Source organism: Camelus dromedarius, chromosome 29 (assembly GCF_036321535.1).
Source record: "Camelus dromedarius isolate mCamDro1 chromosome 29, mCamDro1.pat, whole genome shotgun sequence".
NCBI lineage: Eukaryota > Metazoa > Chordata > Mammalia > Artiodactyla > Camelidae > Camelus > Camelus dromedarius.
Genome location: NC_087464.1, coordinates 23,444,597 through 23,469,248, shown reverse-complemented (window position 1 = coordinate 23,469,248; position 24,652 = coordinate 23,444,597). Strand labels below are relative to the sequence as shown.

At 53.8% G+C, this 24,652-nt stretch overlaps 1 protein-coding gene across 4 annotated transcripts in view; it reads left to right on the top strand.

Annotated features, from left to right (window-relative positions):
* The window catches only part of ARID3B (AT-rich interaction domain 3B), a 48,036-nt gene extending 27,936 nt beyond the window's left edge, over nucleotides 1-20,100 (top strand). The window contains exons 5-9 of one of the 4 annotated variants that reach the window (XM_031440839.2): nucleotides 11,911-12,094; nucleotides 13,317-13,594; nucleotides 13,712-13,966; nucleotides 15,434-15,532; nucleotides 17,552-20,100. In XM_031440839.2, the coding sequence (XP_031296699.2) occupies nucleotides 11,911-12,094; nucleotides 13,317-13,594; nucleotides 13,712-13,966; nucleotides 15,434-15,532; nucleotides 17,552-17,715 (980 nt within the window). In that variant the 3' untranslated portion in view covers nucleotides 17,716-20,100. Of the gene's footprint in view, nucleotides 1-11,910; nucleotides 12,095-13,316; nucleotides 13,967-15,430; nucleotides 15,533-17,551 lie in introns of all 4 variants that reach the window. The other 3 variants (XM_031440838.2, XM_064480703.1, XM_064480702.1) reach the window with 3 other exon arrangements.
* The last annotated feature ends 4,552 nt before the right edge of the window (nucleotides 20,101-24,652 follow it).

Below are 24,652 nucleotides of genomic sequence, written 5' to 3'. Positions count from 1 at the left end.
GTCTAGTCATCATTTCAATTCAGTGAATGTTTATTGAGTGCCTCCTGTGTGCCGACCACTGTTAGCCACCTTCCCTACAGAGTACCAGCATCTTAGCCCAGGAGGACAAGAGCCTTCTGGTCCGGGACTTAGCCAAGTAACTGACAACCAGATTGAAGAGGGCGGAGAGGGCCTGGGTAGACAATGAATGGAGTGATCATCCAGATTTGGTCCTGCTTTATTTTTGTCACTCTTCTTCTGATTAATTGCTCTCTGGAGTCATTTCAAATTCAAATCTACTTTTTTCTTAGCCTTATAGCAGCCCTGGACATCACCTAAACTAGTATGTGGGGCTTCCTGTTGGTGCACCCAGCCTTATAAAGGCTTAGAATGAAAGAATCGAAGACTTCAGGATTTGTTGGGAGGGTCTGAAACGATCCATGGAAAGGAAAGGCTAACTCTCTTTTTCTTACCCATTGGCTCTTTGATTTTGGCATCCGCTGGCTTGGTTGGTGTGCTCTGCAGTGTAAATGTAGGGTACATGGACACCTGCTTTACAGTGCACTTTCTCACTTCTCTGTCCCTCTCTCCTTCTCACTCCCCATTCCACCCACCCCCAACCATCTCCACTTTGGACCATGGAGTGTCTTGAGCCCAGTGACTCAACTTCCTGACTCTATGTCCTGTCATAGCAGTGGGTTTACCAACCGGGTCAGCCCTCAGAAAGCACAGCCAGAACCCCAGCCTCTCTAGGAGATGATCCTCAGCAACCTGTGTAGCTCCTCCTCCATCACCCTCAGGACCAGCAGCCTCCCTGGGACCCTGCCTGATCATGCATCCCTTAGATTTTGTGTTAGCTCCTTTATTTGAGACCTGGGAATGAAATCCTCCTTTTTTACCTAGTCTGAGCTATAATGACAGCCCCCAACAACTAAATATTGAGTTAACTCCTCTCCCTCCCCTCCGCTCCCCACATCGGTCTGATCCATCCCTCCATCCCCCTCCTTCCCCTTCGTTTACCTGCCAAAGCCTTATTGCCTTCTTAGTAGCATGCCTGTTACTGCTGGTTTGCTTACAAAGGCAGTCGAAAGTTTTGAGTCTCAATTTCCCCCATCTCCAAGCCTATCAAAGCAGTCTGAGCAGCTCTAATTAGTTTACTCCTCCAACTGTTATCTGGAGCTGCATGCGTCAGTAAAAAACCAGAATATAATCCTGAAAGATAATGTGACTGGCAGCAACGAAACTCCCTGGTTACCCTGAGAGAGAGAAATCCACTTAATGCTTCGGTCTCCCCTTCCAATTACCTTTTAATTATTTACAAGCTCCGCAAGCCCAGCTGGTGCAGCCCGGGAGCCAGACTCGTCTCAGAGGGGCTGCCCTAGCAATGCGGATTGTAATCCGAGGTGTGGCTCTGCTGCTTCCTTTCTGCTTTATTGCTTTTCTCCTTTCCCAGAAGGATTTTTAAAGGAAAATAAGAGTTATATCCGCCTATCCAAGAGTGAAGGTCGGTAATTGTTTGTTTACTACTGTATGTCCCCACTAGACTAGGAGCTCCTTGAGGACAGCCACTTTGTCATTTCTCCATGTCCCCAGTACTAACACGGGGCCAGGCAGGGAGGGGCTCAGGACGCGTTTGCTGTATGAGCACTCCTGTTGGTTTTCCTGCCTCAGCTGCCTGACACGGGGAGGCAAGCTGCCCCCACCCCCACCCCCACCGCCTCCCCAGCTGCCCTGGAACTGGAGGTCAGCAGTGGGGAGCGTTGTGTGCTAAGTGTCTTGCTGCTCTGCAGCACTGGGGGCCCGCCAGGCTGCCATCCAGTCTGTTCCGGGGTGAACCCAGAGCAGGAGTAAGTGACTTTCTTTGATCATGTCAGTTTATGATTATTCAGGCCTTGGATCCATCTTTTTTCTGTCTCCAGCACTTATGTTAGGTATTTCACTATTTGCTGGCATCGCCAAACAGAAGGGCAACAGTCAAGTCAGTTTTGCTCCTTGTTAATTGCTCTAACAGGCTTCTCAGCCTCAGCATATTGACTTTTGGGACTGGATAGTCCTTTGTTGAGGTGGGGGGTGCGCCCCCCTGTCTTAACAACCAAAAATGTCTTCAGATATTATGAATGTTTCCTGGGGGACAAAATTGCCCCCCATTGAGAACCGCTGCCACAGAAGGATGGGAAAGATGAAAATCAAAACTTTCCTCTGCGGAGAAACTCTTCAGGAAAATCATCTTACCTCCACTCAGGTAGCAGTGCCTGAGGGCAGCAGGGCCTGTGTCAGATAATAGGGTGAGTGCCCCGTCTGTGGCTGAGTGCCAAAGGAGTGGGTGCTGGGGCCCCACCATGGGCCAGAGTGCAGGTAAGGCCTCAGAGGAGCCGTACACACAGCCGAGCACAGTGGAGGTGATGGGAGTGGGGGCGGAAATGCGGTGGCCTGCGTGGTGTGCGTGGCCCAGGCAGGGCTAGAAGAACCCTTGTCTGTGGCCTGGATGAATCAGCTGGCACCAGACTGTGAAGAGTGGTACTTGGCCAGGCATTAGCACTCCAGTCTATGACATAGCCAGGTTGTTGAAGTTAACACATAGGAGTATCATCAGAGCCAGGCTTATTTGTCACTCCCAAATTGAAGTGTCTGGGGCACTCAGGAGCCCGATCCTGTTAGCTAGCTGGGTCCAAGCAGAGGCCTCATGGACCCCAGCGGCACGTCAGTGACTCATCTTCCAGAGCTATTATGAAGGATAAGCAGTAGATTTCAAAGGAGCCACTGAAAGTGGCCTGAGTCTGAAAGGCCCGGTGACGCCCACCTGGGCCGTGAGTGGTCGGGCAGCTCTGACGCAGCAGGCCACAGTGCAGAGGAAGTGGGCCAGGCTCCGGGGAGGCAGCGCGCAGCAGGCGGCCCCAAGTGACCACAGCTGCAGGTGATAAAACGGCTGTCCGGTGGGAGAGGGGCCAGGCCTAACTGCTTTGTGCTGGGTCTCTCTGGCTGTTAACATGTTTAGGTGAATTGACTGCAGCAGATGGGCCTTTCAGCTCCGGCACCTTGATTTCTAGGCCAGACCGGGTGCCTTGCACCCTCGTGACCCCTCCCCCACCAGCAGAGCAACTACCCCCAGAAGGCGCCTGAGCAGAGGCCAGGCAGTGCCCGGTCTGGCTCCCTGTGTCCTGCCTGCCTTGGAAACGGCCACTGCAGCCTGTCAGGAGGCATGCAGAGGGGGAAGAGCCCTGGACGGAGGACGGTGAAGCCAGGGCTAACATCTCCCCCTTCACAATCCTGAGCAAATCCTTCCTCTTCCGGGGACTGTAGTTTCCTTATCTATAAAATGAGAGGGTTCAGTTAGGTTAGAGTCAATCTGGAAGGTTCTTCCCAGTTCTCTGTTCTGTATTAAGCGTCCACCATTGTGTCTGTTGAGCTACTGACAGATAATGAGTCTCCCTTGACCAAATATAGAAGGAAAGGCCCTTGAGCAATTTTCTATCAAAATAGTTGTATAAAAACTACACCAAGGACCCCCCAAAACCAAATGCTTCTCTCCTTTCCTTGATGTATTTCCTCTTTTGCTGGCTGAAGCCAAATTGAATTAAACAAGTTGCCTTTGATTCTGCTTCCTCCCCAAATGTTTCCCTAGGAAAGATGGGTTAGATTTCAGGGCTCTGAGACCCTTTCTGCTCACTTTTTGCCACGTGCACCCACGTGTGTGGGTGTGTATATAACACACACATTTATTTCCAAAAATAAATCCAAATAGTTGTAAATAAAATTCTCTGGCTAATTTAACTCACTGTGGGTGGTTTCTGAGGTATCTTTCTCTGGTAGATTTTCCAGGCAGAGAGGTTGGGGTGGGGAAATCTCCTAAGGGAAGGCTTATAAACCATTCCATTCTTCCTTCATCAGGGAGGAAGAGAGCTTGTTCTCTTGTTCCCCAGGCGGTGAAACAGAAGTGTGGTTTCATCAAAGAGAAGGAAGATGATTTTGCTGTTAATTTTATTATTATTATCTCGTGTACTTTATAGAACCTTTCAGTCCATTATCTGATCTGCTGCTCCCCAAGGCTCCAGCGCTGTGAGGTAGAGAGGGCAGAGGTTATCATGTTAGCGGGGAAGAATCAGCCTCCAGGCTAAGTGACTCACCGGAGGCCTCTGGCAGAGCTGATTTAGCACTTGGTCTCCTAAGCCCCAGGCCAGGGCTCTTTCCCTCTCCTGCACTGACTGCCCTTGAGAGGCTTGGCTCCATCACTTCCCGTTGGGGAGCGGACAAACCTCGTCTCTCCTCCAGCCTTCTGAGTCCCACGGCGTGTGTGGCCCACCTCCACAGGCCAGTGTCCTGTAGGGTCTTGACAACTCTAGCTGAGTAACATGGGGTAGAACTCTTCATGCAGGAAGTCTTCGTCTCAGGGAAGGGCAGATGGGACAGTTCACAGAGGCTGCCATCTGTCGAGGCAAGATGGGTGGGAGTGGGGACACAGGAGACAGAAGCCCTCACAGCAGCATCTTAGTAGCACGCACCCAGAGCGCCCACGAGCAAGGCTGTCCCCTCCAGCCCCTGCCCCAGCTCTGCACACTAGGCTAAGGACCTGCTTGGTGCCTTGAAGACAAGTTTGTCAAGATCTCGCTGGAGAACTCCCCTCCCTCCCCCACTGGTTCTGTTCAAGGCTGCAAACTGACCTTGGTTTTCCCAAATGGATTGTTGGATCTGTTTTTGATGTGTATATACAAAGAATTTACTGTGGGAAAAAGGCTTGGTCTGCCTCAAAGTGCAGTTTGAGTGTTTTTCCTTCTGTTGTGTGCTTATCTATCCATCTCAGGGAAGGAAATGTTCCTGACATATATTGCTTTGCCTTTTGGTGGAGGGTGTTTCTTGTATATTATTTGTATCTGTACCTTGGACACTCTTCCTGATAAACTGAAATATGTTTGTCAGATAAAATAGGCTTTGGGGTTTCATTTTCTAACTTTATCCCCAAATGAAAGTCCAAAATGCAAATCTTTGTCTTGGGATTATCCCTTTGTTTTTGGCTAGATCTTTTTTTCTCCCCAGGTGATCTAACCACTGTTCAAATACGGGGGGTTTTCCCCCCAACTTTTAATAGTCATTTAAATACTCTATAACTACCCATTTATCCATAATAATGGAAAGGGATCCTGGTTTTTGAAAGCCATGATTAATTTGAATAGCTCACTTTTGTCTTTAAATTCAGCCTCTTCCTCTTCAAAATCCTTTATTGGTACTTCCAGCACTTGGTAAAATTGGTTTGATAGTTTTGCATCCTTTGTTCTAAAGTGAGCCAGTATTCAGTAAATCGGCCAAGGCTTGCTGTAGGAAAAGTTGGAAGGGAGAGTTTGACCCACTTACCCTGTGTGGAAATCTGTTGGGTCTGGAGAGGCTAGGGACATGGATCGGCAGTGGAAGCTCAAGACAGGCGTGCAGTGCCCAGGCCGGAAGGCCCTTGAGTTGTTGCATCTCTCCCCAGCCAGCCTTCCACCCCCATTCCTGGAGACACCAGACAGGTGTGTTGATCAGCAGCAGGTGAAGCAGAGAAGACCTGACAACCCACATCCTAACTCCTTGGCCAGCTTCTCTGAATACAGTTTTTATGGAAGGAGATAGCACAGCTATAACCATAATTTTATTGTTGGCCACAGGAGAATACAGCACTGCACGTACTGTTGAACTTCACCTAAAGCAATTCATCTGAGCTAGAGTGTCAAGAAGGTAATGGGTTTAAGATCAGCCTCTCTGGCTGTGGTGCCTACAGAGCTCGCACGCATTGCTGAGGGGAATATAAATGGGCATAACCACTGGGAATCTGTTTGGCAGTGTTTACTCAAGCTAAACATAGGCCAAGCCCATTACCCAGCAGTTCCACTGCTGGTGGAGCCCCCAGAGAAATGAGAGCTTATGTTCCTGAGGGGCACAAGTGAGAACAGTTACAGCAGCGCCGTTCATTATAGCCAAAAGCTGGAACGAACTCCCGTGCCCGTCAGCTCTAGAATGGATAGCCCAGTGGTGGTGTAGTCCTGCACTGGATACCACCCAGCAGCGGCAGAGCTGAGTTCCTGCTGGACGCAGCTGGGGTGACTCTCCCAGACCTAATGTCGAACAAAAGAAGCCAGAAACAGAAGAATATATACTATGTGCTTCCACGGATGTCAGGTTCAAGAAAGTCACCTTGGTGGTACGTGTCAGGAGAATGCGTACCTTCTGGGAGGGGAGGGATGGGGGATGGATACTGATGGGGAAGAGGCACAGGAGGGTTCTCTGGGGTGCTGGAAATGTTCTGTGTTTTGATCTGAGAAATAGTTACACTCGAGTATAGAGAAGTAAAGCTCTGGAGGGCTGTATATTTAAGATGAGTGCGCTAGACTCCACGTCAGTTGGACCCCTCAGTGGGAAATGGGGCAGAGGGCTGGGGGATATGTGGCAGCGCAGTGCAGCGCAGTGCTAGGGGGTTTGTGCGTCCTTGCCTCTGTCCTGTCTTGGGGAGCAGTCGACCGCACTCCGCCAGACCCAGCTGCTCAGTTTCCCGGTGGGAGGCGTTTTCTCCGTGAACAAGTCGGGGGTGGGGGGTGGGAATCATGAGTCGTTTCTCTGCTTGTTGCTGGGGAGCAGGACTAGAGCAGGACAAGCATTAATGTGCAGAGGAGTGAGCAGGAGTCTTCCCTGCCTGTCTGCTTGCACTTAGCATGGGTCTTCACTCTCCTCGGCGTCCTGGTCGGCTGCCCAGCTCTCTTGACAGGCTATGGAAATGATTAATGATCTTTTCAAAGCCAGGAAAAAGCAGTGAGGGTCCCTGGCAGGGCCACACCCTGGGTCCTGGGCCCCCACTCCTGACCAGTAGGCAGGAAGGCAGCCATGCATCTCTGTCTGGGGTCCCTGCCCCCGATTGCTTCTGGTCTTCACTGGAATGTGCCCGCTCTCTGTGGTGGGAAGGAAATGGCCCTGCCCCCAGCACTCCTGCCATCTCCCATCTTTGTCTCTAGTGCCAGAGGAGACTCCTCACTCTGCCTCCCCCCCAACTCTGCCCTGTCTCCGCAGTCTCAGGAGCGCCAGGTGCTAGGGAGCAGTTTTTGTTTGGCTCCATCTGCATTGCCAGCTCCTGCTCACAGCTTGGCCTGCTAGTGTCGGTGCGCAGTGGCAGCCCCACCACCAAGGGTTAAAGCCCCAGGAGCCCTCGCAGCTTCACTGAGTCCAGGGCCCTCATAAAAGCCTTTTCCGCATCGTCCCTTGGGCTGCCTCAGGCTCCCTGGCTGAAATCTGATAAGGGGCCTCTTTGTTGGAACTGTCAGTCTCCTTTATTGAGGAGGGAACTGGAGACCAGCGGCATTTCTTGGGGTACAGATAAGGCCCTGGATTCCTGTCAGAGGGAGCATGATTAATTACTCTCAATCCTAGCTCCTGCTTTGATAGCAGTGACTGACAGTCCACAGGCTTCCCCATCAGGTGCCCCTGTCCCCTCTGGGAGGCATGATGGAGGCAGAGATTCAGCCTCCTGCAGGGCCAGCACTGGTGACCCACAAAGAGCTCCCTGCAGTGGTTGCTGGCCTCCTTCCTGGTTCTCTGCAGGTTGCTTTTGCCGTTATTGTGGGCAGAGGACTGTCCCCTCTCAGGTGAAGAACCTTTTTAGAGGAGATGTAATCCAGCCCAGAGAGCAGGTCAGAGTCTCCCCCCTTTCCCACAGTTGCTTATGGACTTGAATTTAATTCACACACGGGTCCTTCATAGAAGATCCCAAACCATCCATCTCAGGGTCACTTAGCACCTTTATTCTGTAATTCAAGCAAGCTTCTATAACCAGGTCGCCTCCCTTTGGTAATAATCATGACTATCAACTTTTAAGTTTTTATTCACAGATTCATAGGGCTTTAGAACTGGAAGTCATCGAGTCCAAATTCCTCGTTTCAGACAGACAGGAAAACTGGGGCCTGAGTATGTTGTTCCCCACCCCCCAGTATAATGTGCTGGTTCTCTTACTTGTTCAGGCAAGGAGACTCAGTGAAAAGGCCTTCTCCTCTTCTCTTCGTAGTTGAGTCTCCTTGGGACAAGGGAGATGGCCACCAGGCCACTAAGCGCAGAGCGGACTGCAGAGACAGACCAGCCTGAGCACCCTGCCTCTCTCTCAGTTGTTGAAAGAATACAAAGCCAGGGCAGGTTTTGCATCTAGATTGTCTGGATACCGTGAGAAAACCATCTAGAACTGGCTCACAGAGCGGCCTGGGCTTTGTTTCTGTTGGTACTGAGGGAGCTTCTTTTAGCAGTTTCATGGAGGGCCAGCCTCGTCCCCCTAACCCACTGACCCCTGGAACCACGCCCCAGGGGCCTGGGTGAAGGGAAGCATGACCCCACGTGCCCAGAGTGGGGCTGGGCCACAGAGCAGGACCACGGGAGCCACCACTGGAGTTCCAGTGCACCGCTAGCCTGAGGTTTCTCTCCAGAGGTGCTGGGAAGAGGTCACTTTTGGGACTTGAAATGCCGCTTTGCTCCTTCCTTATCTTCTCAGGTCCTCCGTCTACCTGTTTCCTTCTGCCCTGAGCAGTTCTCAGCATAACAGTCACTCCGTGTGACTGTAAAAAGGAGAATTTTTGATGAAATTTCTACCTCTGATATTGTAGTCTTTCAAATAAGCCATCTCAAATGACCAGACCTTTAGTCCAGTGACTACCCAGAGTGCATCTGTAATTCCTCTCTGGGGCAGTTTGAGCCACACTAGAGAATCTGTCATGGTTTATGGCCACGCCTCATCTTCACACAGAGTCAGTGTGAACAGCCTGGTCACTTCATCCTGTTCTCCTGGCTTGCCTCCATCAGTGACCATTTCTAAAAGTACATGCACCCTTTACATTTGAAGATTTACAACCCTTGGAGAGATTCAGATGAAAATAGGGCAAACTCTGAAGGCTGTTCACAAATGGAGGCTTAAAACCATGTGGCAGCTGCTTTCTGAGGTGACTGTTCTGAGGGACAGCACTGCCTCGGCCGGGCCAGCCCTGCTTGGTGGTCACTCAGCCGGCCTGCTCTGTGCATGTCACACACTCAGCCGCCTTCCCCTCTCTAACACCCGTTTCCCCTTCTCTTTGGCCGCACTGAATGAAGTCATGGCTTCTTTACCTGCTCAAAATCCCCAGCTCTCCATCCGTTCTTGTGCTGCTGGCCCTCTTATTGGACTTACAGGACTCAGACCCAAAGGGCTTGACCATATTGGGCCTCAGCTCCCCAGTCTGTTTAACAAGACCGTGACCCTAATGAGCCTGCTGGGGCCTGAGAGAAGAGGGTGACTTCAGTTCGGGGCTGTCAGCGTTAGACACGTAGAGCTAGCGGTGGACCCGGCAGGCGCACCGCAGGCCTGAGGGAAGTGCGTCTAATATTGCCAGTTGGGTTACCACAGAGTTGGTTGCTTTGAAGCAACTCTGAGAAGCAGGGTTTTTTAAAGTCTGCTTGGTAATTTAATTCAATAAACACTGCAATATTCAAGACATGGTGAAGGAAAAACAATCCCTGCCTTCATGGCGCTTCCAGTCTCCCCGGGATCCCAGACGAACACACGTGAAGCAAGTAGGTTGTAATTATTTGCCAGACTTGTGGGGTTATAGTAGGAATTCTGAGAGAGAAGAATCCACATGAACTGAGGTACTTGGGAAATCCTCCATGGAGGGAGTGACCTTTGAAGGCCAGTGTGGCGAGGATTTGGGCACAAAGCAGAAAGTGGAGAAAGGAGCTTGGTTGGGGTGAGGGTGGGAAGACCCAGCTCACTGGAGTGAGGGTGAGCTTTTGGTACATGCTTGAAGCACGTCACGTGCCCTTCTAGGGAGGGTTCTGGAACCCGAGTCATGGGATTGAACGTGCCCGGTAGGATGGGCCGGTGCTGACCCTTTGCAGGTCTTTAAACAAGGAAGCGAGTAATGTGGTGAAGTAGTGTTTTCATCAGGTTGTCTGGCAGCGGCGTGAGGGTTGAGCGCATGGATGCGAGGCTGCTGCAGGCATCGATCGGGGAGCCAGCGAGAGCCTGGCCCGGGGTGGTGGCTGCGGGCCAGAGAGAAGGATAGCTTTGAGAGTCCTCAGAGGAGGAATCTGTGAGCCTCCTGATAGCCTAAAGGTTGGGGAGAGAGGAGAGAGGAGGAGCCAGTGCTGACCTCAGAGAATGATGGTGTTGGGGGAAGAAGAGGAAGTGATGGAATGAGGGAGCTCACCTAAGGGATGAGGTGAGCTCGTGTCTGCATCTCACCTGGGAGGGAACAGGTCACCTGTGCAAAGATCTCCTGGAAGCTTCAGGAAATGAGAGCTTCAGGGTCCTGTGTGAGGGGACCTTGGGAGTGGTCCTCCCAGAATCTCCAGGTGATGCCATGAGGGTGTGACCTCGCCAAGGCCAGGAGTGTGCTCGGGCAGACAGGCCTCCAGAAGGAGGTAGGCCTTAGCTAGGAGACCAGTTCTGCCCCATGAGACTCATCTCTGACAGGAGTAGTCTGCCGTCCAGAACCGCACCGGGAGAAAATTGATCGGCACGCAGGCTCTGTGTCTGGGAGCACACCAGAAGTCCTCTGATATTTTGCCTATGAGTCTTTCAGTCTAACTCTATGGCCCCTCTATCCTTGACCGTCCAAAGACCAACCAGTTAAGACAAAGGTCTTCAAGACCTCTCGCTCCCTCCACGCTTAGAAAAGAGGTCCCGCCACAGCAGTGCCATGTGTTCAGGGCTCATAAACGGGGACCCTTCACTGCACTCTGGCTTGAATTATCCTCTAAAAGAGTTGGTGTGGCCAGCATTCCAGGGCTGAGAAGAAAATGCCATTCCTTGAGGGGAAAGAAGCAGGAGGACCTGAAACAAACAGCCGTTCTCTAGTCAAGCTGGCCCAGCGTCCACCAGGCAGTCAGCGAGACCTCAGTGAGACCGGGGCGGGGGGCGGGGGCAGGGGGCAAGGCAGAGGAGGAGCAGCTTGTGTACAGTAAAAGGACTTGCCATCAAAAGGCAACAAGTCTCATACCCTGCCCCGGACGGTGACCCTTCCCACTGGAATTCTCCCCTCTGACCTCCAGATCATTAATCCCGAGGCTGCCAAATGACAGTCATCCATCACGCCTCCTGACGAGCATTCCGGCTGCCTGTGAAAGGAGCCCGGCCCCGCCCTCTCTGCCGTCCCCTGGTGCTCATTAGTGGGCCTTCCTGCTCGGTGCCAGGTTTCCTAATCAAGCCCCTGGCTCCTCTCACTTCCCTTTGGGGCCAGTGAGCGGAAGCGGCTCTGACCCTCCCTCTTTCAGAGGCCAGGGAGGGGGTGGAGTGATTAGTGGGGAGAGAATTGTTGAGTGGCTTTTCATCCCCCGGGAGACCTGTGTATCCAGCAGATCCTTTGACACAGCGGGGACACAGCAGAGAAAAAACCATTTCTCCATCCTGCAGCAGGAGAGGAGACAAGGAGAAAGCAGTATGCAAATAAAAAGACAGTTACAAACTGCACCGAGAGCTGCAAAAGAGTAGCCCAGAGATCTATCCAGGTGGATGATGGGGCAGGACCTCCCTTGTCTAGGGAGTCAGGGAAGGACTTCCCTGAGGAGGCAGCTGAATAGCTTCTAAAGGCTCCAGAGGACTGCCAGCCACCAGATCATTAGGAAAGAATCTGGAATCGTACTGCCAGCAAAACAATTGTAATAATCATAATCTCTGAAGTAATCTAGTCTGGCCCTCTTATTTACAGATGGGAAAAAGACCCAGAGAGGCTATATGTTTTACCCAAGGCCACACAGCCTGTGATTGGACCTGTTCATCCCAAAGAAAACTGGCAACTAGTCTGAAAGGTCCCAGGCTTTGGGATTTCAAGTCAAATTATACTGCTAAGCAGATTTATGAACATATTTCCAGCTCAGCAAAGGTGGGCATCCACAGATGTCTTTTCTTCTCTGCTTGATGATGACACAACCCTCTGTTTTTCTCTCTCTGCACAATCACAGGGACCCCCATCAACCGAATCCCCATCATGGCCAAGCAGATCCTGGACCTGTATATGCTGTATAAGTTGGTGACAGAGAAGGGGGGCCTCGTAGAGATCATCAACAAAAAGATATGGAGGGAGATCACCAAAGGCCTGAACCTGCCCACGTCCATCACCAGTGCCGCCTTCACCCTGAGGACCCAGTGAGTGGCTAGGGCCCTGGGGAAAGGAAGCCGAGGCTGGAGAAAGGGGATGTTTTAACCTAGAGGAGAGGAAGGAAGGAAATTCCACTGTACAGTGAGCAAGATGGGCGGAATTCCCGGAAGAGCCAGGAGCTTTCTCAGACGAATCCCTCACTGGACCTAAATAATCCTGAGAGCTGCCCTTTCCTGAGCATCTCCTATGTGCTGCTGCTTCACATCCTGTTTCATTCAAACCTCACCATCAACTCCATAAAGTAGGCATTATCCTTGCTTTCCAGATAACAAAAACGAAGTCTCAGACGTTAAATCGTCTGGTCAAAGCCATGCCAGCTAGTAAGTGGTCGAGCTGAGATCCACACTTGGGCTTCTGTCTCTGAAATCCACACTCTTACCAGGACATCGTCTCCCACACAGTACCCCCACCCTAAGCCTGGCCCTTCCCACCCACCACTCAGCTTGCCCAGCAACCACGGACCCGGAGGAAGGCAGGCAGTCAGGCCCCTCTGGGACTGGTAACCTATTCTTGTAACCATTTGAGTTAATTACCAGGGTGAGAGAAGCAGTGAGAGCAAGAGTGACATTGGAGGATGAGGACAGAGGGGAAGATGTTCTTTCGGAACTGTGGGCATCACTCTGTGAAGAGTGCGGCAGGAGCAGCTCCCTGTGGGTTAGGTGGCAGGTTCAGGCTTGTTGAAAAGTAGAGGGTTTTATCTGTTGGAGCAGAAACTGGAGACAGAGGGACAGCCAGCATAGCAGTTCTTCTCCCAAGGTTCTTGGGTCGAGAGTTGCTTTGTGGGGCATCTGACGCAAAGAGGAGCAGCTCTCCGAAGTGCGCAGAGTGGGAAGAAGAGCTCCTGTGAGACAGCCTGACTCCGAACCATGAGGAGATTGAGGAGCCAGAAAGACATCGTAAAACGGGCCTCCTTTCTCGCAGGGTCCTGGGGCGCCGTGCAAACATGAAACATTAGCGAAGATGTTTATTCCTCTTCACGAACGATGCCTCCAGTTTGAGCCATGTTTAGAACTGGGCCACAGTCAGAGGGCCTGGCAAGGTGTCCAGCCTTGCAGAGTTTCCTCTTCGGCCAAGTGCACCAGGCTGTGATCCGACAGGACAGAGCCTGCTCCGCACAGGCCGCTTCTAGAGACCTACTGACTTAAGCTGGGCCGTCCTGGTGCCGTGATTTAGATGGCTCTCCTTACCTCCTTCCTCCCTTCCCTTCAGGTACATGAAGTATCTCTATGCCTACGAGTGCGAGAAGAAGGCCTTGAGCTCCCCGGCTGAGCTCCAGGCAGCCATCGACGGCAACCGGAGGGAGGGCCGGAGGCCCAGCTACAGCTCCTCCCTCTTCGGCTACTCGCCCGCTGCTGCCTCTGCTGCTGCCGGGGCCCCTGCTCTCCTCTCTCCACCCAAGATCCGCTTCCCTATCCTTGGGCTGGGCTCCGGCAGTGGCACCAATGCCAGCGGCCCTCGGATATCCCCAGCAGCCACTCTCAGGAAAGGTCTGCAGGGCCCTTGGGAGGAGGGAGGGCAGGGAGGAAGGGCACCAAGTTCCCCAGGTCGAAGACACAAGTGGGAGGATGGATTATGGTTGGGTCCAGCCCTGGTGCCTTTGTCAGGTGATGGAGTCCCAGTGACAACCGTGCCCGTGCCAAATCGCCTGGCTGTGCCCGTTACCTTGGCTGGCCAGCAGGCCGGTACCCGGACGGCCACACTGGAGCATCTGCGGGAGCGGCTGGAGTCAGGGGAGCCCCCTGAGAAGAAGGCGTCCAGGCTGTCGGAGGAGGAGCAGCGCCTGGTGCAGCAGGCCTTCCAGCGCAACCTCCTCAGCATGGCGCGCCAGCTGCCCATGAAGATCAGGATCAACGGCAGGGGTGAGCGCCAGCCCCGCACCAGCCCCCAGCTCTGTTTGAGGGCCTGTTCACATTCCGGGGGCATCCAGGTCCCTAGAAGGGTCTAGAGAGCCACCTGGGGCTTCAGTAACCACAGAGATCTCAGTTCACCAAGCAAGGGCCATTTTCCAGGGGACCAGAAGTGGCCTCAGGTGGTGCCCTGTTCTCTAGCAGAAAGGAAAGGCAGTTGTTCAAGGAGGAGGAGCCAGGGACCTCCAGGGACAGCTGCAGTGTCTTCCCTGTCCCTTCTGTCTTTTGACCCATCTCAGTTAAAGGGGTCGCCCTTCAACCCAGGAGCTCACCATCTGGGAGGAAGACGTTGCCTCCTTTCTCGAGGCTCAGTGAGGGGCCAGAGCCGCCTCAGGCCAGGCTACCATTGACCCTCAGAAGAGCGAGAAGGAGGAAATACAAGTTTGGCAGCATAACTGACATCTTTCCTTTCCCCTCCTCATTTTTCAGGTGCCCCACCTTCTTGGCCCCTAAACCACACACTCTGGGTCCCTTGTTCCCCTTTCTCCCCTTTCCCCCTCACACACATTTTCTTTGCCATTCTTGCCCTTGACTCTGCCTGAGAACAAACATGAGCAGGCTGTGTTGGGAAGAATCAGGTGTGAAAGGAGCTGTGTGTACTCCCAGACAGCTCCTCCCTGTCCCCTGTTCCCCTGGGCGAGGAGCCGAAGGGAGCCAGAGGTAACGGCCCAGACAGCAGGGCTCTGCTCTGTCACCCATTCAGGCCAGGTGCCCCTGGTCCTGCACAAGCCAGAGGCTAATAGATGAGGCAGCCCGTCTGGAAGAATTCTTGGCTCTCAGTGTGAGAAAGGATAATTAAAAGGTCTAGAGTGAGCCAGGCAGAGGCCCTGTGAGCCAGCGCCTGCAGCCTTCTATGAATCCCAGGTGCTCCAGTTGTGATGGAGTGCCCTTCTCCTTGAGGACCTCCCAGCCCTGTTAAGGGGAAGAGGAGGCAAGGTGAGTCCTCAGAGTCAGGGACTGGGTCTTACTGATCTCCAGTCCCCCTCCCATCCACCACCACCAATCTGATGGATAGTGGATGCGCAGGGTTTGCTGGGTCTTACTGATCTCCAGTCCCCCTCCCATCCACCACCACCAAACTGATGGATAGTGGATGCGCAGGGTTTGCTGAATCGTGTTGAAAGCATCCGTGCACAGCCGGCAGCCGAGGTCAGCCTCCTTGCCTGTGTGATCCCTCTTCTCTGAGAGTAGAGGGAGTTGGCAAAGTGAAGTCGTTCAGTGGAGAAAGCAAGCAGTAGGACGTTGGCCGGCCTGATTCTCCTTCAAGACTTAGCTCAAGAGAAGGTTATACAGATACCTTCTAATGCTGGGAGGCCTCAGTCTGCTGTGGCCAGGCCGGGAGGGTGGGAGAGCCTCAGAGAGGACAGCAGAAGTCCTGGAAGGCTTGACGGGGCCTGCTGTCTCCCTTGTCCCCAGCAGAAGACAGAGCAGAGGCCTCGGCCACAGCACTGAACCTGACCACAGGCAGCATCGGGAGCATCAACATGTCTGTGGACATCGACGGCACCACCTATGCAGGTGAGGCTCTCAATGAGCTGAGGGAGGTGGCACCGTGGCAGCCAGCCTCAGTGCAGCTCCTCGCAGGGCCCCCTTGTCCACTCCCCCCCATCTGTACACCTTCCCGGGCGCGGCTTCCTTTTGTGTAGTCTCAAGGTTCTAAAGCAGTTCCTCTGAACGAGGAGAGGCTGAGGATTGCTAACAGGGTGACAGATCCCCCTCCACCTTTGTCAGAGTGATTGATAACAGACCGTTCGTCTAACCCTTTTAACCATCAGTTGGATCATTAATTGAAAAAGTCGTTTAATGTGAAGAATCACAATCAGCTTTATCCATGCCTTCACATGGTATCACACATGAAGTCAGCACCACTAATTTCTAATGCATGAGTCTCCTTTCTTTGACTGGGGTTCAGCTCTTCTCTTCCTACACCTTGTCTGTCATGGGCCAAGGACGGAGACACAGGCAAAGGAGTCTGAGTGCAGCAGAAGCAGCCTGTGTTTTTATGACTTTTTCCCCCAGGCTTTTACAGTTATCTTTCCCTAAATCTGATCTAAAAAACAGCTGCTTGTTAGTTGGTTCGTTGGTTCGTTTAGCACCTCCACCAAGTCTTTCCAAGGTGTTCAACTTAGTTTTCATAGAAACAGCAATCCTTTCCCACTCCCATTCTGTTGGTTTAGGGGTGAGTTTAGGAACCCAGCTGACTCATGTTCAGTGCAGCTTGATAAGTGGGGGCCACAGAGCCTGGCACTGGCCACCTGTCCTACAGAGGGGACAGGGAGGTGGCCAGTGGGGAGGGCTTAGAGCTGCACCTTCCATCAACACCAGGGGCATTTCCGTGGGGCATGCTTTTTCTCTCCCGGCGCTCCTATTCTGGGGGCTGGTGTCCTGGTGGCCTGGGGCCTCGTGCTCTGAATCTCCAGGCCACCTGCAGGGGCCATCAGGGTTGGGGCTAGGGAAGGGACCAAGTTCCTGGAAGCACCCCGCAGAGAAGCAGGGATGCCCAGGTGCCTGCCAGTCACAACAGAGTTGGTGCTTCCGAGGCCACATTCAGTGGTCTCTGCCTAACCCAGACCCTGGCAGAGACAGGGCGAGCCAATGGGTAGGGCCCAGGTGTCCTTTGCCTTCTGGTGGTGCCCTGGTGGTCTTGGAGATGTGGGGGCTGGGAGTGGTCTGTGGGGAGAGCAGGGAAGGGGGTGATCAATGCCTGGATCTCCATCTCCTCTCGCCCTTCTCCTTCAGCATGGGGAGCAGTCTGAAGAGTGCAGGCTCCCCCCACCTCACCTGCCTCCGTCCTGTCCCACCAGTGCCTTTTCTCAGCAGCTGTGTGGTCACCAGTCCAGGGCCCTGGAAGTCGTTCCTGAGAGCCAGCCCCCCGGGCCTGTTGCCCCCAGAGCTGAGCAGATGCCCCTGCTCCACTGTCTCCTCCCCTGCACCCCCGCCGCGGCCCCGGTTCAGCCTCTCTCCTTCCAGCCCCACATAGTGTTCACATGTTGCAGGGTGGTCCTCCCCTTCTTAAAACTTTCAGGGGCTTTATGATCCCTACAGGGTAAGACCTCAGCTGCCTAGAGGCATGCTGGCCTCGGTTACCTCGCCCTCAAGCTCTTCAGCCTCATGGGCCGCAGACCTGGCCTCCAGCATCAGTGGGTCACTCTGTGTCAGCCTCCAGCATGCCTGCCACCTCTCTCTGCTCTGTCTATGGTCCCTCAGATACCCTCTGCCTGCCGCACCATCTCCTTCTCTAAATTTGGCCACTTTTTGTAGAAGTCCGGGCATGCTCCCCCTGGAGCCTTTCCTGACCCACTTTCCCTGCCCTCTAAAACCTTTTTGTTCCCACAATAGCCTAGGTACACTCCACTTAGAGCCTTTGTGACATTTCAGCAAAATAACTCTGTCCCCCTCACCAGCCTATCAGGCAGGGCGGCGTCCAGCATGGAGCCTTGCACAGAGTTAGGCGGCGGTAAATACAGTGCAGTGAGCTGAGCCCACCCCTTCTCTCCCCATCTGCTCACACTGGCTTCTCCCCTCCTCCGCCCCCAGGTGTGCTGTTTGCCCAGAAGCCTGTGGTCCACCTCATCACAGCATCCGCTCCCCAGAGCATCAGCAGCAGCACCAGCAGCAGCGGCAGTTCTCACTGCTCTCCAAGTCCTACCTCATCCCGGGGCACCCCCAGTGCAGAGCCCTCCACCAGCTGGTCCCACTGAGGGCAGGACCCAGCTTCTCACTCCCCACTCTCCCACCGAGAGATGGGATGCACAGCATTTACCTCATCTCACGGAGACCACGTCAAACCCCATTTGGCCAGATGTTGAGAGTTTGGACGTGTCCGTCTGTCCAGGCTGCATTCAGGTCCTGCTGTACTCTAGGGACAGGGGGAGGCTGGAGGGGCCTGAACAGGGCAGCGTTGTTCAATCAGGGATTGTCCTGGAGAACTGGGCGGGGTCTGTGGGCGTCCAGCTTCCTCTAGGGCTCCCAGGCCACCTCCCATCCCGGGCACAGTGTATTGACAATCTGTAAGCTGACACAGGGCTGGAGGCCCTCCACATCCCTTCCCCTTTAATTTATTTTCCTTCCCCTGCCTTTGGCCGTGACCTCAGGGTCACTGGTCTCTTCCCCTGCTCAGTCCCCCAGTCTTTAACTCCCATGTGGGGCTGCTAGGAGCCAAGAGCATGCCTTCATGGTTCTAATCTGCTGAGCATGGGATGGGGTCCTCCCACTCCCAGCCCACTTTGCCTACCATGAGTGGTTCCTGGGGTGTAGGTCCCTCTGATTCAAGTCTTGGAGCAGTCCTCAGGGCCCCATATCCCCCTTTTAATGGTCCCAGGAAAGGGCTCGTGAGGGCAGTCCTCAGGACCCAGGGCCTGCTGGACATTGCCAAGGGAGAGGCAGAGCTGCAGGGGCTGCCCGGTCAGGCCCTGGCACCCTCTTCACTGACCCTTTTCTGACCCTCCCAGACCTCACGCCCCACTCAGCCGGGTTTGCCAGCTCTCCCAGGAACAGCCCACTTGTCCCTTGGGCCCCCCTTCTCATGGGGCCATCTCAGCCCCAGCATCCCCAAACCTGCCAATGTCAGGTTCATTGAAATACCTCAGATTTGTAATTGTTGATGTTTGATTCTTCAGGAAGTATTTGCATCTCTGAAATCTTTTTTATATGTGTTTGCTGACTTTTGTTTTTTTTACTTTAAAATTTTTATTGTTGTTATTGTAGCACCAAAGAAACGAAAGCCGATCACCCCCAAAGCCGAGCAAATGATTTGGTACCCCAGCCCCTCCGGCCCTTCCCCATGACCCCAGCGAGGGGGCAGGGGAGGCCGCAGGAGAGATGACTCAGGGATTGCAGTGGCAGGATGAGGTGGAACGGAGAGGCTGGCTCTCGCACAGGCTGGGTCCTGAAACCACACTGGTTCTCAAGATGGCCCTTGACCCATTTCTGGCCAGAAGTGGGGCAGTCCCACATCCCTATGCCCAGCTCAGCAGAGTGGGGCCAGGGCATCTCCCTCTCACTCAGCATTCCCTCCTCAGGACAGGTGCGGGCTCGTCAGAGCTCGAGCTGTCCCAGAAGGTGAGGAGATGCTGAGAGAGCTCTGGGGTGGAGCAGGCTGCCCCTGTGTTGTAAAGAAGAGGGGTTCTCACACAGGGCCCACCTCTCAGTCGAGGCAGCCCTGCAGTGCTCAGTAGAACCCCCCACCCACCATGAGGCCGGTGGGCTGCGGCGGCGGCAGCCCACAGTGGCACAAGCCCACTCGTGGCTGACGTTCATCCCTGTCTAGGAAAGGAAGGGAAAGGGAAATCAAAAGATTGAGCACAAAACAGATACCTCAGCCCAGTGAACTGCAGCTTTGCTGGACTGCATCTTCTCTCTCCCCTCCCCCACACCCCGCACGCGCACGCGGACACACACACACACACACACACACACACACACACACAGAGCCCCATCCAGTGGGGGCTGCCCCTCCCCTGGCCTCGGAAGCCTTCCTACCTTACCCACCAGGCCAGTGCAGGGCTTGGGCAGAGAAGGGTGTCTGGGGTCTGTGCCAGGGAGGAGCCCAGTCGGCTGGCACTGGGCCCACCTGAAGGCATCACAGACATTTGGCCAGTGTGTCTTTCTCAGGGGTTTGGTCATGAAGGATGGACTTTAACCACCCAGAGGACGCAAGGACGGCGCACTGTTTCTTCCTGGTCATTGGGTCCTCTTCCTTTCCCCAAGCAGATTGCCCAGCTTTACCCTCCCAGGGAGCCCTCAGAGCCTTCAGGGCCAACAGCCGGGTCTCAGCCTGAAAGCCCAAGGGTGGGAGAGCCTGCAGGCGCCCCCAGAATGGGGCCCTGGGCCAAGAGAAGCTTTCCCTGATGGTGCAGCCCTGAGACCACATGGCAGCCGTTGGCCAGGGCTGCTCTGTCCCCTCCCTCTCCCCATCTTACTTGTACTCTAACCAGGAAAAATGTGATAGCACATGGGTAGCCTAGGCAGTGGATAAATACCTCAGACGTCCTCTTGCAGCAAGTGTCTGTATATGTTGTGGTTATTTTCTATCTTACATGTTCTCGAATGTTTATATTTCAATAAACCTCTACCTCTTCACACAAGTGGGTCTTGCGGGCACTTGTAATGACTGTTTCATTGGACTGTATTAGGGAAGAGGTGAAGGCCTTCAGAGAAAAAGGGGGTGAGTTAAATTGCTCCTCTGATCCCCTGATTTTTCCTGAACTTTCTCTCCACTGCTCATCCATCCTTTCCCCAAAGCACTTAACTCTCATCCTGTCTTCTGTATTAGCTGGGCACCTTTGACATTGCCTGATCACCAAAACTGGCTCCCCAGGTGTTACGCCAGGGTCCTTGCAGGCACAAGGCCAGAGGTTCACTCCATTAGCAAGCCCTCTTTGCGCTCCTACTGAAGTCTCACATTCCCATCTGGGAGGCTCACACAATTACCTAGACAAAAACTGAGTCTGTAGAATATAGAGTGACTGGGACCAGTGGGCAGATAAATGCTGGAGCAGCTCACTAAGGAATCTCTGGAAGGCTTCCCAGAGGCTGTGACATTTCAGCTAGAAGAATGAGATTGCCAACTGGACATGTGAGGAGGAGCATTCCAGCAGAGGAACTGATAGGTATGGAAACTTGGTGGTATCAAAGGACCTGGCACTGGGGGACTGTGGGTAGTGCCTAGCGGTGGAGGAGGTGATTGGAAAAAAGTGTGGCTGGGGCCGGGATGGATCCCAGGCTAAGGGATTTGGGCACCATCCTCTGAGCATCAGGGCACTGCTGGCATGTTTTAAGGAGGACATAGGCTTAGAAAGAGGCTTTTCTAGAAGGGTGATCTGGAGCCAGCAGTCATGGCACAAACTTTAGTCTTACAATACCAGGTCTTGGGGAGGATGGGGAGCAATGGGAACTCTCACAGGTTGCTTGGATAAAGTCGAAATTAGTCTAACTCTGGAAAACACTTTGGCATTACCTAGTGACATGCACATGCCCTGGGGTCCAACAGTTCTGCTCCCAGATTTGCACCCCAAAGGAACTCTCCACATGTGCGCAGGACACATGACGGCTCTGGTGGTAATACGTGGCTGTGAAACTACCAATGACTGAACACTGGTGTGTGCCAGGTGCTGTTTAAGTTCTTTGCGTGAATTAACTCATTTGATCCTCTACACATTTATAAGGTGGAACTATTATCCACATTTAACAAATGAGGAAACGGGCACAGAGAGGTCGAGTAACCAACGTGAGGTCCAAGATCTGTGAGAAGGGCACAGGGTTCTCAGTGGCTACAAAGTCTAGAGTCTGTACCCTAACCCGAGCGCTGAGCACACAGTATCTCGTTTAAGAGTCCAGCCACAGACCTGTGAGGCAGTGACCTTATTCATTTTACAGATGAAGAAACGAGCAGAAATGCGCATATCTGGTGAATGGCAGGGCTAGGGATGTACTCTAACGCAGCTGCCCTTACCTCTCCCGCGTGTGCCTACTTTCAGTGAGGGCAGCGGGGACCCAGAGCAGTGACGAGAGGGAGGATGGTGTGGGTGTCTGATTATCCCACGTCTCGGCTCTGCTTCGGGACTTCACCTGACGCCCCAGCTGGAGCTGCGTTCCTGGCCACGCGCCGCGGCCTCCCCCACCTCATTGGCCAGGATGGGGCACGTGCCCTCCGCCCAGCCAATGGGGCGAGGGGGCGGAGCGACTGGGGCGGACTTGGGACCGCACGGCGCCGGGAGGAAAGCCCCCGCGCAGAGCGCGCCTCCGCCTGCGTCCCTGTGAAGCGGAGTGCAGGTCACTGCCTGGAAAAAAGAGGGGAGTTGGTGGCTTGAGCCTTTTGAAAGAGAAGGTTTGTAATCACCCCCGGAACGAAGTCGAGGAGGAAACCACCAAAAAAGCAGGACTGGGAAGAGTGCGGGGTCCCGCTGCGCTTGAAGAGAGTGAGGTACCCGCCCCGGCAGCAGCTGGGAGACAGGGACACACAAGGATGCCAAGGGGCGGGGGAGTGGCCCTCTGCTAGGGATACAAACTGAGAGTAAGCCGGTGGAGAGGTGATGCCTGGCTTCCAGGGAGGGCCTTCGTTCAGGGCAGGAGGGCCGCCTTCTAACTTCTAACACCCCCAAATCAGGGGTGGGGGTGTTTCCCTGGCGAGGGACCCCAACTACTCAGGCTCACGTGAGCAGAAAGAAGGGACACTTACTCTCCGACTCCTGGGTGTGTGGAGGAGCCCGAGGGGAGCAGGGCCTGGAGCAGACCTCAGGAAGGTCTGGAACCCAGAAGCACTGCCCGTGGAAGGTATTTCTCTTTTCCTGAGCCACAGAGCAAGGTGAGATGACCATCCCAAAGGTCAAGTTTGTATCTTCTCCATGCAAGAGATGCCCTGGACTGAACCAAAACCTCTCCATCCCAATTCCACTTTCTGGGAATTGCTGGCTGTCACTGAAATCCAGCTTTTTCCACAGAAAAAAATAAGGCAGTTGACAGCTCCCCCATTTTATGTGTCCAGTCTTCAGCTCTGGAAAAATTACTCTTGTCTCAAGTCCGGTGATCCCAGGAAGGGGCCCATTGGTTCAGAGGGTTCAGTATCCAGTGCTGAATCAATCAGTTAAGAACTTGGCAGTCCCCACAGCAGCCATGTGGATGGCAGTGGGACAGAGTATATTCTGCAAAGGACGATGCCGGGGAAACAGCCCTTCACCCTGCCATAGAAACCCCCGCTCCAAAACCTGGCTTCACTTAAGGCAGTAGATAGAGGGAATGTTCAGTGACACCGTTGACTCTGGGGGCATGTAGCCCAGCTCACAGAGCTCTGTAGGGGAGGGAACCACACAGCAGAGGGAGGGAAGTTCAGAAAAACAAAAATGGCCGGATGACCTCAAGGAGGATGTCAACCCTAAGCTGGCCTGGCCTATGGCCATTGAAGGTGGTCATGCTGTCAAGCTCAGAATAGGCAGTCTGAAATGAGAAACCACCTTTCTGCGACAGGTTAGGGAAACAGGGCGTTTAGCTGCTGTTTTGCTGTGTAACCTATGGCAAATTACTGGCCTTCTCTGGGCAGTTTCTTGTCTGTGAAATGGAGACTGTAAAGTGACATGAAGCACAAGTAGATGAGAACTCACTTTGAGAAGTCTAAAGTCCAGTGCCCAAGGCCTTCACCAGTAAGACACAGGGTCCCTAGTCATCACCCTGCTGGCACTGGGGCAGTCAGTGAGCCAACGAAGCCCCACAAGGATGCCAGCATCCCCACTGGCCACTATCTGCCCAGCTCTACTCCTAGCCACAGGGTCCTCCCTGGGAAAGGACCAGGTGGCCTCATCCACTGAGAGTCAGGAACCTTTTGCCAACATGAGCATTTTAGGCCTCGTGGCAGGTGGGGGACAAGGACAGCCTCTGACTGCAGCTACCTATAATAGGCCTCAGGCCCTAAGAACACCTTGGCCTTGGGGGCTAAAGGCATAGCCACAGGGGCCTCCCCTCTCCTCAGAAGTCCTTGGTTCTCTGAGGCCTGTCAGTCCAGGGGTGGACTGGGGCTGACCTTATTCTCTTGTGCTGCAAAGTGAGACTATGAAGCTGTTCCCTGGTGGCTCGGGACCTCAATCTCCACACCGCCTTTGTTCCCCAGCCTGTGCACTGCCCCTGGCTGCCAGTTTTTCTCAGATGCTCCTCTCTTCTGTGGTTCCAGGGCTGTGGCTGAGATCTGGGAGCAGATGGAGGAGAAGCTGATCTCCACAAGTGGCACAGAGGCAGGGCAGGGGCCAGGTATGGGGTGGCTCCAGCTCTGGGCAGGGAAGGGGGGAACCAGCTGAGGAATCCAGAACCAGCAAAGACCCACGCTGGAAGGGCCCTTTGAGCCTGTTTCCCCTCCAACTTGCAGATGGGGAGACAAAGGCAGAGAGAGAAGGTGGGTCTGGGTCTCACAGGGAGGCAGGGGTCACTCCCACTGCCCCTCTAGAGGATCCCCAACTTTCAGGGGTTGAGAGGTGGCTGGCGGTTCCTGTCTTCCTGGTGCTGGAATCCTTGATGCTCACAGCTGCATCAGCTTCTGTTCCCTGAGGACACAGTTTCAGCCTGAGGGTGCACTGACGGATCTGACCCCTTCCCTTGGGGTTCCCAGAGAGCAGCTGAGGCAAAGGACGGGAGCCCCCACCCATCAAGCTCCTCCATGCAGGGTCATAAAGAAGAGGCTGTTGGTCAGAGTGAAACAGTATCCAAGCATAGACAGTATTCAGGCTCCAGGCCCTGGAATGTGCTACACTGTGTATCACTGATGGTGGCACTTTATATCAAACTGTTTCCTGAACTTAGTAAGAAGTGAAAACAATTCCTTGTTTGTGGAACATTTGGATAAATAGACTTTGCGACTAAAGCACCACAAGTAGTTGGCCTTGGGCACACCCCTTTGGTTTTATGTCTTTGATACTGACTCACCCAAATTGGACCCCAGGGGTCAGGAGGCTCAGGGGGACTGGAAACAGGCACTGTGCAGCATGCACTGTCCCGTGTAATCCTCCCTTTGTCCTTTGAGCTAGGTACTGTCAGTATCCCCATTTTGCAGATGAGGAAACTGATGCTTAGAGAAGTCAGACTTGCTATTGCTCAGTGAGCTGGTTGGTGGTAGAGCTGACCTGAGCCCAGGACTTCTAGGCTCTGAAGGCCACT